Below are 15,379 nucleotides of genomic sequence, written 5' to 3'. Positions count from 1 at the left end.
TGTTGTATTGGCTCTGGAAACACTGTCCACGTTGTGCATTGTGCACCCGCCCGAATCCAGAAGGCATTCCCGCGGACTCCGCAGTCGCATCAGGGAAGGAATGCAGCATTGCGTACATTGCCTAGCTGGGCACTGGCTCGCATCGTCTTGTCATTTGGATGCGGATAATTTATCTCTTTGGGCATGCTTTTTTTCTCCTGACGCCGATCTGTTTGTAATACGAGTAATATTATTGTGATAGTGGATCCAGCGGTAAAAAATAACTGGGTGATATGTACAAAAAAATGAACGAATGTTAAGGTAATCCGTTTAGCCTGTAAACGGTCTATATTTACTATTAATTTACTAATAATAAAGAGAATGGGATGAAGGTGAATCAGTTATGAGCACTTACTGCACGAAATTCTGTAGGCTTTTAAAAAGCTCCCGCGCGCCTATTTTTGATACGGAAATACGCATTAATAGCAAGATAAATTGATCGCGTGGGTAGATAGTGATGTTTTTGAGACTTTGACCTTATGGTTCACTTTTTGACACTTTCCGCCCTAGTCCGTTGCACTCGTACAATTAGGCTTGAAAATTTAGAACGAAACACATTAAAAAGGTTTCAACAGGTTGTCGGCAATTACCAATCCAACTCGGCAAGTTTTTATCTTCCTGGCTGTTTTGGGAAAGAAAATGATTTTATGAATTACAGTAAGGTGAGTTACCAGTGCGGTGCCGGCGCTGTTTTAACGCTGTTTGTCGTGTGGGTGTCCGGTGATCTTGACCTTTGGACTGTCGGTATTTATTTCAAAACGTATCACTGCGACTGTCTGTTCGCTGCACACTGGAATGAGCAAATTATCAGGTTGAGCGATATTTTGATATACTGCAATTTACACGGTTTTTGAGCAGCACACCCAAAGTTCCAGTTAATTAAAGTCACTTCGTTAATTCTCATTCTATAACACGTAGATATCTGAAATGATAGTGTTTGTATGTGTTGGCAAGAGAAATAAAAACGATTTTGCGCCGAGCAGTGCTCTACTGGTCGTATCAACGGTAAGAAAATAAAACAAAAACGAAAACCTGAAAACATTTTTTTCCGGGCGCAGTATATTACGTAAACTAACGTGCAATTTAAGCGGTTCCATTCCGTGTGGTTGGCCTCTGTACACATACTGATACCGACACCTCCACGTTCAAACTGTACTTGACAACCGCAAGATGCGATTAGATTTTATTATTCAACTGCTACCATATAGTACTGCAATGCGCATAACCTCTTTGCACGGGCGGAAAGCCCGTTCGACCTCGCAGTAACCTTTGAACATATTGCACAATGATTAATAAAAATCGTCCGCTACCGGTTTAGTTCTAAACAGCGATATATGAAAGCGGCTACGGCCGACGTCGAAAAAAGTCAGACACGTTCACCGGTAATCAAAGCTGTTTAACACATCAACTTCTTCCGGTCTGCTTGACGTATGGCTATTTAACACTCGCAAGTCAATGCTAACTCCCTTATTTACGCAAGTTAGACAGAATAACCAGCGAAAATAAAGAACCGAAATGCAGGATGATCGGGAAAGAATCTTTTAGCAGACTGCACACACTTTGATCGAAGGCAGTGAACAATGAACATGGAAAAATGTATGTTGCTGCGTTATTTTCTTGGCTCAGTAGGAAATTATCGTTTTTCGGCAATGTACGCAGCGGCGCATCATTTATCCGTATTAGAACACCAAGAAAATAAGTGCTGTTCCCCATTTTGTCACGCGGATTGAGGAAGTGGTGTACCACCGGTTGCCGGAGGAGTTTGGTGTCGGGCCACTAAACCGGCGTCCACGCAAACGTCGGGGAAGCTCCGTCCCGGTGTTTACGTTCATTCCGGTTCTGATGGCCCGACGACGTACCGGAAAGACCCTGAATGAATGACGGATTAATTGCTTGAGAATGGTGCGACGAAAGCAACGCCTTCCGCATTACCGGTGAGCGTTTATTTATTTTTTCAGTATATACGCAATAGTACGTGGTGTAGGTTAGGAAATGTGTAAACTGGCTCATTTACTGCAATCTGCAGACCGTCCGGGACGTAAAACCGAAAAAACCGAGATATCAGACAGCATGAAAGTGGTATGTTCGGCGGCCTCCCATAAATTATTTTGCCCATTGCATTACTTCGGTGTTAAACGTTAAGCGTATCCCGATGCTGTCCTTTCTCGTGATTTTTTTGGATGGAACTAGTGAAACAAACCTTGAATTTTTTATTACTCGAAACCTAACTTAATTTGTCCTTCTGGCCACAACACTCTTAACCTTCTGTTGGAAATTTGAAATCACCCGCTACGGAGTCCTGCGGTAACATATCCTTGCCGGTCACTGTACCGGGCTGACTCACCACTGCGCGTGATGTTTGACGCCGGCACAAGCCAGACTTCGACACATGCATCGAGACACCGACGATTTTCCACAGAGAAATCTGAACAAATTAGCGATTCCATCGTTGCCGATCTGAGTCATAAACTCCGAGTCTAAAACTCAGAGCCCAGCGTATTATTCTTACACTTGATACGAAAAATAATTTATCTTATAAAAAAAAACATGAGAAATATCACAGTTGCCGTATGAGTTCCTACAGCGAGCGGATACGTGATCTAACGAAAGCAACTGAACTGCATGCAGTTTTTATTCAAGACTCGTTTGCTTTTTCTAAACTGTTTTTAACATTTTGTATTGTGAAAGCAACGTTTTTAGGAGTTATGAGTCATCGTATCCGCTTATGACATTGTTACTGCGTTGATATTTTAATTTAATTAAATTTTACTTATTTATTTTATTACTGATATTCGATTTTGCGTCAAGAACAACTCGCCGTGGCCGATGCAACTCGGCGGTAAACTGGCGTCGTGCGCTGGGCAAAGTGGATCTTCCTAGCGGGCGTTGCTCCGCACAATGGCGATAATTGCTTGCGTTAGTTTCCATCGTCGTGTCTTCGTCACGCCGTGCAGCATCCTCACTGCATAATTATAAACTTGAGGTTGCACAACAGTTAGGCACTTCCAGTGTAATTACTCGCGTCAGTATCAGCTCTGTGGTTTTTCTAAAATCTGCGCTTCCTGCTCCTAAGCTGTTCAAAGTTCTCGGTAACCCACGCAGCCACCCAGCGCTCCGCTGGTTCATGAAGGTACGCTACTTGGTTTCCGGCCGTCGACCCGTCAAGACGAAAAAATTTCGGTAACGATCGTTCGGTTTAATTAATGCCCGGTGTTCAATCTCCTCAGCATAAATTTTCTTACGTATATTTTCAAAGTTGCTGACATGCAGTTACCTTTTGTTAATTCTAACGTTAGCTTGTTTTGGGATTTTCCTAATAAAAAAAAGATGCGTGGTGGAGGAATGATCTGTGGTTATTGTGATTTGTGGTTTCTAATTTTAGTAATTCTACCGTTCAGTTAAATGCATCCTTGCTTCACCCAGTTCACTTTCTCGTTTTATGCGAAATTATTTTACCAGCACCAGCAGTTAGTATATTTTATATTGATTTGTCTCCGCCATTCGAGACAGAACTCTCCGTTAGATAGAATTCTCTCAAAGCTTTTCCTTAGGAACCGCGCGAATGCAACAGTTACAGATATGCAGCATTCTTAAGAGTAAATAATTTTCAAAAATTTGTTACTTGCTTATGTACTTTAGTTAAAAATTAAAAAAAATATTAATAGCGAAATGACTAAGTTAAGTTTTAAATTTCTTTATTATTTCCCAGCTATGGCAAAAATGTAAAATTAATGGTTTGACAGTATATTACATACGTAGCTTGCTCGCTGCGATCATATTGCTGCATTAAGAGCTAAGAGTAAATACGAATTTACAAGAACCTTCTAAATGCATGGTCCCTGTACTAGGTATAAATAATAATTGCGCAAAGGTCACAGCGCACGGATTATTGGTACGTTCCTATGTATAATGTGCATGTACTCGTACATGATGTATGTCCAGGCTGAAGCATGGTGCTTCTAACTGGAAGTGAGTAGTCGGTTACCAGTTACCCTCACGCATGTAGCATACTTCTACGAGTATTTCAGAAGTACAGCGTATTCTTTTTTAGTATGTTCAAGACAAAATCAGTTTTGTTAAGATCCTCGAGATCTTTATTCCGAGAAGTAGGAATATTGCATTAAAGCACTGTAATTCCGTAACCTCCGTTGATTGGTGTTATTGCAGGTGGTACTCATGCAACTCTCCATTGAAAGTCGTTTCGCCATGGCAGGTGAAACAGTAAACGGAGGTGGAGATGACGGAGCCGCGTACCCGCATCTTATCAGCGTGTTAGTTCTGAAAATTAGCAGTAATGACAAAAAATGCAACGCGGCAGCCTTCCTGATAGAACGTATATGTAATGGATATACCTGTGTATATTGCCCTCTACGCCTATTTATTCTGTAAATTTTATAGTCTATTCTCTACGTTCAGGATATTTTAAATGTACCACTAGCACGAATTAAGGCAAGGAAAACTAATTGCGCAGTGTTTTGCAAATTGCAGTATGCCGTTTGTCCTTGTCGGCGTGCTGGTCTTCTTCGGATATTGCTTCCTCAAGAGGTGTCCTTCTTGTGCGATGTGGACAAACCAACACCTGTGATCAGTCAGGGACCCGGCGTCGTGTACACTGTGTAAACCGGACGCGGAAGATAGTCGACCGTCCTTCCGGGAGTGACCGGTGACTAACTACTGACGGATGTCGCTTCGGAATTCCGAAGCGACATCCGTCAGTAGTTAGTCACCGAATGGCCGCACCTCTTGATAGGAAAGGAACACGGCGCGATTGTGCGGATGTTAATTAGTCAACGGGTCGTTGTTTTAAAATAATAATCTTGCATGACGAGAATCGATCCCCTGTCAGCAGCATCGGTAGCCGCTCGTCTTACCACTAATCGACACGTCAACACCGGCTACATCGGAAAAACACCGCCGAATTGACATTACCTATTGACACCGAATTAAAAGAGCAAAAACAGTTATACAGCAGTTATACAGAAAATAATTTTCAAAAATTTAATACTTGCTAATGTAATAGCGTTGCAGTTAAAATTTTTTAGAGAAAATTTAATAGCGAAATCACCAAATTAAGTTTTGAACATATTGCGTGAACACTCGTTCCTCTACTCGGGTAGTGGCTTGTGACAACACCACGCTGCTATCTATCCTCCGCAACGTATCAAAATGCTAATGAAAATGTGACAATATGAGGAAATTCCCAAAACGACCAGGGACAATGTTGCCGGGAAAATCTTCTGATCCAGCTGACGTGCGTGATAGTGCGCGGACGGTCCGAGTTTTGTTATTGTCGCGTACAGATGCATAGATGTGATAATGTTAGCTCACTTCTGAGCGGTCATTTAAATGACCTTCGATTACATGCTAATTTCAATAATTCCACCAGAGACAGAATTCGAGGAGTAGCGCACGATAATCTACCATCTTGTTGTTGCCGACACACTGTTTGTTAAAACTTATCGTCACCGGAAAACCTACCATGAGGCACCGACACTATCAAGCCCACCGTATCGGAGCTTCGAAATATAGCATAAGTATCTCTATGAACAGAAAAAATTAAGGGCATTTTTTCGCAAATTTTCGTTTCTTGTCATGCTTAGGAAATGTATAGCAAGATTCAATGGTGCAAATGTGCTGTGTCGTTATAATATGTTTTTACACTCTTTCGGCTAACTTCATGCTGCATATTACTTATTCCTCCCTTGTGTAAGATTCTGCAATAATTTATGTCAAATAATGACTCGCTTATGCTAATAAATAGCGATTTATTAACGATACATTTTGGACAAAGCTAAGCTTGTGCAAAAACATACCGCCACTTCCATTCACTCAGCGCGTGGGGCCGCGCAACACGGCTTTAGCTAATCGGCACCTATATGCTGCGAAATCCGGGTTTCTTGTACGTATGACTGTGTGAGTATGCGTTGCGAAAGCAGTCGATCATACGATTAGGCAATTAGTCATGCTTTTTCATCACTCGAAGTCTCAAACTTTTTCACATGAAGTCTTTGAATAATTTGTCGAATTCTCTGTTCTCTTGAACTTGAGCGTTATCAGCGCGTTTCTCTTCTTGAGTTCTTGGATACTGCAAACCGATGAGTGATCAAAGTTTCAGCGACGCAGGTGTATATTGAAATTCCGTTTTTGGCGGCGGGCATTTGAAGGTGTTTGCAAATAGCTGGCACGAATTGCAGGATGCCCTTTTACGGCGACGAGGAGGACGACGTCACGCGCTGGAATGCCGTGAATGTTCGCCTCGACAACGGACTGCTGCAGCACGGTGACGTCATCAACGTGGCGGAGGGCGGTCTGATCATCGATTTCCACTGTGCTAATCAACGCGCGCAGTTTGTCGAATACGAACGGGCTTTTCACTGCCTCTCCATGCAGCGCTTCACCAAAAAAGGCATGCAGGTCCTGCTGCGCCGCTATCCGGACGGTGCCTGGATCTGGTATCCTGGAAGGTTTCCCACTGACGGACAGTTCGAATGCGAGGACGCTGAACTGATGGAAGTGGACTTGCCCGAGGGCACCGACACACAGCTGGTCCCCGTCAGCCAAAAACGCCCTCTGCCCTCCAAGGCGGGTCTCCGGGAGAGCCGCGTGGAGAAGGAGGACTTCGTGGTCCGCTGTTGCCCGTTGCCGACCGCCTACTGGTCCGATGGTTCCCAGGTTCTTGGAGAGATATTCAAGCGCAATATGAACCTCGTGTACAAGGTTTGGTGTACGTCCCTGCTTAGCCAGACCGTTCTCTATCTCCAGCGTGCGAAAGCCGATCCACTGACATCCAATCAAGTGGTAAGTGGCCCTGATTGATTCTTTCACGAAACATAGGTAAGCAAAATTCGTAAATTAATCAACTGCAAAATTCGGGTATCGTACTCCATTTTTGAGTTGGAAAACGTATACTGGAAATTGTAGTGTAGAGCAGCGTTTAATTAACCCGGGAATGCCCGAGGTATCAAGGAATTTTTTGTCGAAGTTGAAATTCATACCATAGAATAATAATAATATAATGAACTTATACTATTTTTTTCAAAATTTTTGCTGCGGTAGTTTAAAATTTGAAGGGTAGGTGGAAATTCCACCGCTTGGGCATCAACGATATACAATACGCACGGTGTGGGTAAGGTGGTTGCCGGTGCGACACCACACAAATTCCGTTGTACACAACATTGTGGCTACTTGATCTACTCGAATCAACCTGGTTGTGGTAGCTGTTTACAATAGTTAGCTTGTGCAATTTAATTCATCATGAAAAGATTCATGGTTGAATTTATAATCCAAAAAATGTGTGATTTCCGGTCAGTATGCAACAGGGTCATGCTGGGCTGCGCCAGTTTACATGCGCACAACACTGATCACAGCCAGCCATATTTATGGTTGGTTGCTTCGATCTCAACGTCGTTTTATTATTCTTTTTCCTATTGCAGTCGAAAAACATATTGTGATATGATAAGAAAAATGTTTTATTACTATTTATGCTATTATAAAGGCACTCAGAGGTCCTTATTTGTTTAACATTTTGATCAGTTAGCTGACACTGTTATGGTTTGGCTACTCTGTTAGTGTGCAACGGCTGAATCATATGAAGTGTGCGGCTCTGGTCACTGTGCCTGTTCAGGCAGCATGCTACTGTCCTACGCCAATGCCCAAGCGGTGGAATTTCCACCAGCTGTTTTGGAAAATTCACAGTTTTTTACAGAAGAGCTGCAGACTTTTGTTTAATACTGAAATTGTGAGATACTCACATGAAGTTATCACTAATTTAATTCCAAATTTTTACCATAACAGCCGATTTAGATACACTTCGTAGAACTTGACGTTATTTTTTCAGTGTTTTTTAAGCATTGTAGGTTTTTTATGGTGTGTTTGATCACAAAACTAAAATTCACTGTGCTAAGGGTTATCTTTGCTCTATCTAATATATATGTAACCCAGGCAATGACAATAGTCCTGGAGTTGTAAAAATTGGCGAACTTTACTGGTGGTTTTTCCACCTAGCAGACGTTGCCGGGTTAACTAGGTTGAAAAATGAGAAAATCCAATACAGGGAGTAAGCTGAAACTGACTGCGTCTTGTTGCTTAACGTAGGAAAAGATGTACCACCGGGCGAAGAAGGAGTTGAAGAATCTCTCCTCCTGTGACATGCAGTTGCTGCAGCGCCAGCTGGGCAATGCAGCTACAAAACCGCGAAAGATTTCTGGCGGTATGAAAAGCGCTGTGTCGTTGTCGGTTGAGCTGCTGCTGGAGGTGCTTCGCTCGCTGGACTCCATTGGGCGTATACGTTGTCGGCGTGTTTGTTCATTGTGGGACAGTATTTTTACCACCGAAGGAAACTTTCCCGATGTCCACGTCCGCAACGGCCATCCAGATTACGGTGTGCCGACGGAAGCGTTTCAGGGTATTTATTGGGCGGCGAACTGCTTGCTCAAGTGCCTCAGCAGCCGCACCAAGACGGTCATTATCACGAGTGTCGCCGAAGACAGGTGTCCAAGTTTGGTCGAACTGATTGAGCGTATGCCGGGAAGGATGCCGACACTGGTGTTCTACGACTGCGACTGGACAGCGTATGAGGGCTATACCGTAGATGTTGTCAACGGGATACTGGAGACGTTCGACTTGTGTGCCGCTTGCGAGAAAGTGGTGTGGAAGAAATGCAGCATGGAGGATAACCTGTTCAAGGCGCATGTAGCGCAGTACACCTTCAGCGCACTGGAGGGCGAGGAACTGAAGAGAGAGCTGTGGGATCTCTTCGAGAAGAACCTCATTCTGACCAAGCCGCTGAATCGGTTGGCCCTCGCGACGTCCATTGCCAGCTGCATGGCTGGCCAACCCAGTGAGCTGACGGAAAAACAGATTGCGAAGGCAAGCCGACATTTATGTGGGCAGTGATGCATGCTGCCTGAATCACACTTGCAGTACTACTGTAACACATTAATATCACTTTGCAGGCCCTGAATTGTTATCAGTGTTGTGATCCGCGCTTAACCACTCATTATCGCGGTCGCAAATGGACGCCGGCTACGCTGGGCGGTTTGGATGCGAGTCAGCTGACCACACTAACGGCAGTGGCCTTGAGCGAAGACATTTGTTTGGATACCGATTCAGACGATGACAGTGAAATGAGTGAATGATGAGACTCGTTAAACCCAAAGGTAAACATTATTCTACCTGTAATCAACACCTCTCAGTCAACGAACCAATGCTGCTCCCCCAGCTAGACATTCTAAATTCCTAAGTTTAGGCTTCGGTTAACTTTATTCACTATGTAACTGCAGTGATACGCAAATGTGGCCGCAATTTGGGCACTTCGCAGTTTCGTAGCTGCTAAAAAATGCTTGAATTTTTTAGCAGTTTGATATGATAAACCTTTATTCGTAGCGAAGAAGTATCGCAGCTGTCCATGGAAACACAAAGTGTCGCCCTGACTGTGGATGGATTATCGCAATATTGACCGTTTTTCTTCTTTGGTTCTTATGACCAGCTTACAATACAGTGCCCTTTTGTTTTGCTAGAGTGCGCTTACCTAAAAAGCTAACTGCATAGTATTATGGATTATCTTCAACACAAATTAACCTAATTATATAAACCGGTATCAAATGTTGCATTTCGACTGTGTTAAATAAGCCGCATTTTTGTACCATTCTGTGTTAAAACGGGGACTGTAAGCTGATCAACAACTGCAGTAAATTATGCTGAGAGATCTGGTTTTTTGGCGTTGTCAAAGGCTTCTCGGTCCTTCTAACAACCTGCAAAGCTTTTATAGTACCTCTTGAAATTTAGTGCCTTGTGTGACTGAATGAGCCGCGGGGATTATCTGCCCAGAAATAAATTAAACCGAAAAAAAGCCGATTATCTCGGCAGTTATTATATATTATATTATTTATATTTTATATTTATTTTATTATTTATTTTATATTTATTATATTATTATATACTGCTGACTACAGTTATTATGTACTGTAGTCAGCAGCAGCTTGCAAGTTGCACAGCGGTATTTTACGGAATCATACTCTGAAAACGCTCGCGATAGTGCTGCCGTAGGGGAAGGCTCGTTTGTTACATAAGAAATCAGTCTAGCATTCGCTAACATTTTAGTTACATAATATGATTACCGCGCCTGAAATTCTTGACTGTTTTGTTTCGCTGTTACACCCTCACACGAGCAATTATTAATCGTTACCGGTTACGGCAATAACACCGTGTTACATGATCTTGCGTATGTGGTATAAAATCCAATCCAGCTGAGTTCAGTTCGGCAATTTCCAATCGGCAACCATACACTTCGCACAACACACCCGGCAGTGGCAAAATGTCTCGCCCTCTTGTACTGCTGTAAGTTTTTTTACCAAGCACCAACTTGTCGGTTAGAACAACATTGAGTGTCAACAAATTAATTTTCTTCCAGGCTATCGGCTCTGCTTTTGCCGGATGGGCTGCTGCCAGCTGCTGGCGACAGAAACCGCTAGCAATCAGTAAAACCAAGCCTGTCGATCAAGGAGTGAAACAAACCGTCAATGGGGAATACGGGGTAAAGCATGCAATTAATCCATTGGATTAATTGAATTAATCCATTTTCTAAACCGTCCTTTCACTAATAAGACATAAGTTCCTCACAGGTATTCTGTAAAATTGTTATGGCGTTTGTAACCTCTGTGGATTACACACTGCGTATGCGTAGGTTGCCGTAAGGGAAAAGGCTAAGATCAGCCGTGTCACCAGTTTGACTCCAGTGTCGTACGCCAGCGGGTGCGACGGGGAGTACGACGCCATATACTTCGTCAAGGTACAGTCCGGCATATTTGCTCACTATGCTTTGTACACGCATCTTCCCAAACCGTAAGAACTAATTTAATAACTATGGTTGCTGGTGGTTTTTGTTGCGCAATTTCAGATCCGCGTTGGAGCGGGTAAAAACGCCAAATTCATCCATGCCAAGATCGGCCAAACATACCGCAATTACCACGATAATTACGATCTGTTGCGCTTCAAGGACGCTAGCGCAACGAGTCCGATTACTTACTTCGAATAAGGCAACCACTGTACCATTGAAGCTGATTTCTGTGATGTAGCGGGTAATTTTTCGTTTTCTTTAAAGTTGTACTAATCTTATTTAACGTTTTGCTGTCGGTTGAATGAAAAACTAACCTGTCTGATTTTATTTCTTGGACCCGGGGCCGCACTGAGGCAACAAAATTTTATATGAAGTCGTGACAAGTTAGGAACAACCGTATTAAATACTCGTGCACGGATAATGTCGATCGTTCGGCAATTTTATGTTTTCTATAATGAAAAATTACCGCATCGAGTACTACGTTCACCCTGTCGGCTGTCAGTACTGTTTGTTCCTGTCTTCTTTGTAGTTAGACCATCAAATTTTACTATCCAGCATTTCTCGTAACATAGTAGAGAGAAAAACTGTTCTATCGATTGGTCGTGGTCGGTATGTGGAGTTTGCGATGCGTCATTGCCCAGAAAGGACACCTGTTCCATTTAGTAAATGAAACAATAAATCACAGAAAGGTAACATCTGACCGCTATAGATCTACAGTTATTATTACTCTAAGTGCAAGCGTTTGTTAAAGTTGCAACCGCAGCAACACACACGTGTGTGTGCACTGTGCAGCGTATTTGCGAGCGCACCACTGCCTCAAGCCGCAGTTCCTTTGTTGGTGCTACCATGCTCATGTTAAAAGGTGCTGAAATACTCGTACTGTATTATCAATTTACCATCCAGTTTACACTGACTCTTCGGTAGCATGCTATATGAAATACGTATAACCAGGTATTCAGAAATCCTTATCGCCTACCCAATGAATTTACTCTACGTTTAAGCCTCTTTGTCACGAGAATAACATTTCGAGACATTTTCGGAAATCGACTGCTTGTTGAGAAAATAATTGACATTCAACCGGGAAAATCTAGCACAAAATCGCTATCCACATTAATTGACAATGCCGATAAAAATCTACACGGCGCGTTTATCTTTGCCACAAAATTCGAAAACAACTGGATATCCTTTTCCGAAAAGTTAACGGAACACCATCCCGCGTCGCTTTTTGTGTCGTAAAACTGCATTGCGAGCGCATCCTTAACGTTTATCTCTGAAGCAGCGCAGACGTATATCCTATCGTTGACTACGCAAGCGGAATGCTTCATCCTCGGTTGCGGGAGTGGCTCTATCTTCTCCCATGCGGGTGCACCAGCGCGCACGTTCAGACGAATGCAGTCAGCTGTCCTAATAAACTGACGAATTTTGTCTACCCTTTCAACGAACATCCCGCCTAAAATGTATACGTATCCGTTTATCGCAGCCATTGCAAATGACGTTCTAGTCTCCGGCAAATCCGGTAGGGACCTCCAATCTTTATTCACAGTGTCATACTGACACAAGTGTCTTGCTGTAGCATAAAATATGCACTGGCCACATTTGGTCACTTGAACGGGTACTTGAAAACTGCAACAGAAGAGTTTTGCTGGGGTCACTAAGGGAGGGCCTAAATTTCAAGCGAATCTAGCTTTGATACGGTTGCTCAACCGCACGAAGTAGCTGTGTGCAGTGGCAGGCCACGCCCACAGATACCGGTTCGCCAAGCCACCTCCAGAGGAAGATTTTGCTGTATCGCAACGAGATTCGCTTCAAATTAGGAGCACTCTTTAATTGATAATTGGCAATATTTGTTGAACACAAGAATCAGCAGTCCAACTTACCGACAATTTTCCGGAGGAGTTTCCAGAGATACTGCGCGACCGGTAGAAGCGTCGGCTTCCGCAAAATGTCCTTTCTCGTCCAAAAAATAAATTTTGTTCCGAATAAATTTTGTATACCGTATTTCAGCCTCACATCTCAGCGACGGTGCTGTCTTGCGCCATTTCCTTTCCATCAAGTTCCAGATGTGAAACACATGGTTTGCGACCGTACCAACCTTTTCTCGTTGTACCAACACAATTTCTGATTTTTCCCCTTCCAAGATGGCATGAAATTCACCCACTGCTGATGGTGGGCTGAGTAAATTCTGAATATCAAGAGAGCCAGAAAACGGTTCAAATATAAGACAATTTTCCATGGTATGGCCTTCTTGGGGAAAAAGCACTATAACTTGCTTTTTCTGTTGCTTTATACCATGAACTATTTCTTCTGCCGACATTCTGTTTTTGCTGACTGGATGCAGACATTGTCGGATAAGCCACGCCATCTTGTCCTCGATGTCGTCGCCCACGAATGGCACGAAACCGTCGATGATTAGAATGTCATACTGCTTATTTGAAATCCTGTTTCCAGCTTCTAGAATCTCCTTGTCTTTGACCAGTAGCTTTGTGACTACCCCATTAAGGCACTCAGCCATTTCCAGAATGATGCAGCCTAGACTCCAAATATCTGTTTTCCTTCCTGGTGGTTCTGTCGCTATTGGGCAAAATTTTCTTAGCATTTCGGGTGACATGTAGCGGGTTGTGCCGCGGATCCGTGACATGTCTCCGGAACAAGTAACGTTTTCACGCATTTGAACTAAATCGTCTAAATCGCCGATCTGGAGCCTTTCCCGCTCGTCTCTCACGACTTTAACTAGGATGTTTTTAGGTTTTAAATCTCCATGAATTATGCCATTTCGATGTAGGAACTCCAGTCCACGAGCGATGTGGAGTGTGAACTTAATAATCTTTCTGTTTGAATACCGCTTCAGTAGTAGACCTTCAGTTCCCATAGCTTCCTTCAGAAAGGAGGCCAGGTCTCCTAAAGAAAAATGCACACGCCTTATAAAAAAACTCGAGGGCAAAGAGCTTCAAAATCTAATCGACTCTGGGAGTTTCAAATACGACGGGGATAATTTTTACTATATGGTTTGGCTCGCAGCTGTCTCCATTCAAGAGCCCGTCAACAACTACGCATGTCCTACCGCAGGCAGCAACCTTAGCAGTATAAGATACCAGCTTTGGGCGCTGGAAGACCATTGCAAGCGCTCGCAAGGTATTACCTTGAATCCTGGCTACCTTGTATTCTGTTTTGCCACCTACCATTTGTTTCGTATGGAAATGCTGCATAACAGGAATTCTCAATGACTGTTTATTGTTTGTGAGGAGTTTCTAAGTACTGGCAAGTGATAACTACATATGAGGCGATGTAAACGCACAAGCACTGTACCACACGGCCGACAGCTTGACGAATTGACGAGCGTTCTAAATTTGCTCGACTTTATACATAAAGATACTTAGATACATATATGGTTTCCAGTCTGGCACTGGTAATGGTGAATGCGCTACCGAAGATGTATACAGAAGTCCTCTTATACATACACATCAATACCCTACCATTATATAGCAAACAAACTAGCCGAAGCCACAAGAAATGACGCTATTAATATTGCACTAATGCATTGCACAACTAATGATCATTACAGCCCTAATAATGAACAGAACTTAGCACTTGGTCACCTGCAACAACAGAAGACGACACATAAAACAGCGCATCGCCATTAAGGCAAGCACCTATCACAGCTAGCGGACTCGAATCACAATAACCATGTTACACTAGAGAAAGGCAATTAACACTCCTACTGGCGGCACATTCACATTTTTATCGCCACACTATCACAGAATAACGTCACCTTTGAAGTGCTCCATTGCCAGCTCCACAGTCACTCCTCCGGGAGCGGTGAAGATGGAAATTTTATAGTAAGCCACCAGATGTTTGTTGGACAGTTCAACGAGTTTTCTCAATCTTGCCAAAGCATCCTTCCAGCTGTCTTCCCTATCTGCAGCTTTAGGTTGTATCACTTTGACAGCGACAACATGCTCTCCCTTGTAACTGCCGGGATGCGTCACTTCGGCTCTGTAAACAATGCCAAAAGCCCCTTTGCCAATGTAGTCAGCGTGTGTGTAGCGGTACTGCATACTGCAGCCAATGATCTCCGGTGCGGCGGCATCTTTAACTGTTTCGGCTGAATCGCTACTGATAATTCCGCTGACTGGAGCAACCGTTTTGGTAGCAGAGCTCGCATTGTTCCCCATCTCGGTAAGAAGATGAAAGAAAGTTTTCAAAGTCTACCTGCCGGCTAACTTAGCTTTCAGTAATTTTCACTAACAATGGTAACCAGCATTCCAGATCAACTTTGCGCCTATATGTGCAAAATATCAACAGCAGTTTCAGATGTGTTTATATTGCACGGTGCGTGCTTCTACTAGTGAGAAAGGAAGGTGCTCGAAGTCTATTTAGTGTAAACAGAGTATCCGCTTTTTCAAATAACACTATCTTTGCAAGATAACACAACACGAATAACAGAGAAATCCGCAATCTTTCGCATTCGCTATGGAAAATTGTGCCCATATTTGCTGAAGACAC

At 43.2% G+C, this 15,379-nt stretch overlaps 1 protein-coding gene across 1 annotated transcript; it reads right to left on the bottom strand.

Annotated features, from left to right (window-relative positions):
• Positions 1-11,883: 11,883 nt before the first annotated feature.
• Positions 11,884-15,159, bottom strand: LOC129583080 (uncharacterized). Its single transcript, XM_055474788.1, has 3 exons — positions 14,646-15,159; positions 12,754-13,774; positions 11,884-12,499 (listed from the first exon to the last, which is right to left on the bottom strand). The coding sequence occupies exons 1-3, from the start codon at positions 15,046-15,048 to the stop codon at positions 11,950-11,952; spliced, it is 1,974 nt and encodes a 657-aa protein (XP_055330763.1). The 5' UTR covers positions 15,049-15,159; the 3' UTR covers positions 11,884-11,949.
• Positions 15,160-15,379: the final 220 nt, after the last annotated feature.

The sequence above is a fragment of the Paramacrobiotus metropolitanus genome, unplaced genomic scaffold (assembly GCF_019649055.1).
Source record: "Paramacrobiotus metropolitanus isolate TYO unplaced genomic scaffold, Prichtersi_v1.0 Parri_scaffold0000009, whole genome shotgun sequence".
Taxonomy (NCBI): domain Eukaryota; kingdom Metazoa; phylum Tardigrada; class Eutardigrada; order Parachela; family Macrobiotidae; genus Paramacrobiotus; species Paramacrobiotus metropolitanus.
Note: the sequence above shows the minus strand (reverse complement) of the source record. Positions and strands in the feature narration are given on the sequence as shown.

Bases quoted from the DNA above. Each gene is read 5' to 3' on its own strand.
- LOC129583080 (XM_055474788.1), bottom strand. From the start codon at position 15,048: ATGGGGAACAATGCGAGCTCTGCTACCAAAACGGTTGCTCCAGTCAGC. The intron at 13,775-14,645 runs GTGACGTTATTC...ATTTTTCTTTAG, and splicing joins GGCAATGGAGCACTTCAAAG to GAGACCTGGCCTCCTTTCTG. The intron at 12,500-12,753 runs GTAAGTTGGACT...CTTCTGTTGCAG, and splicing joins ACTCCTCCGGAAAATTGTCG to TTTTCAAGTACCCGTTCAAG.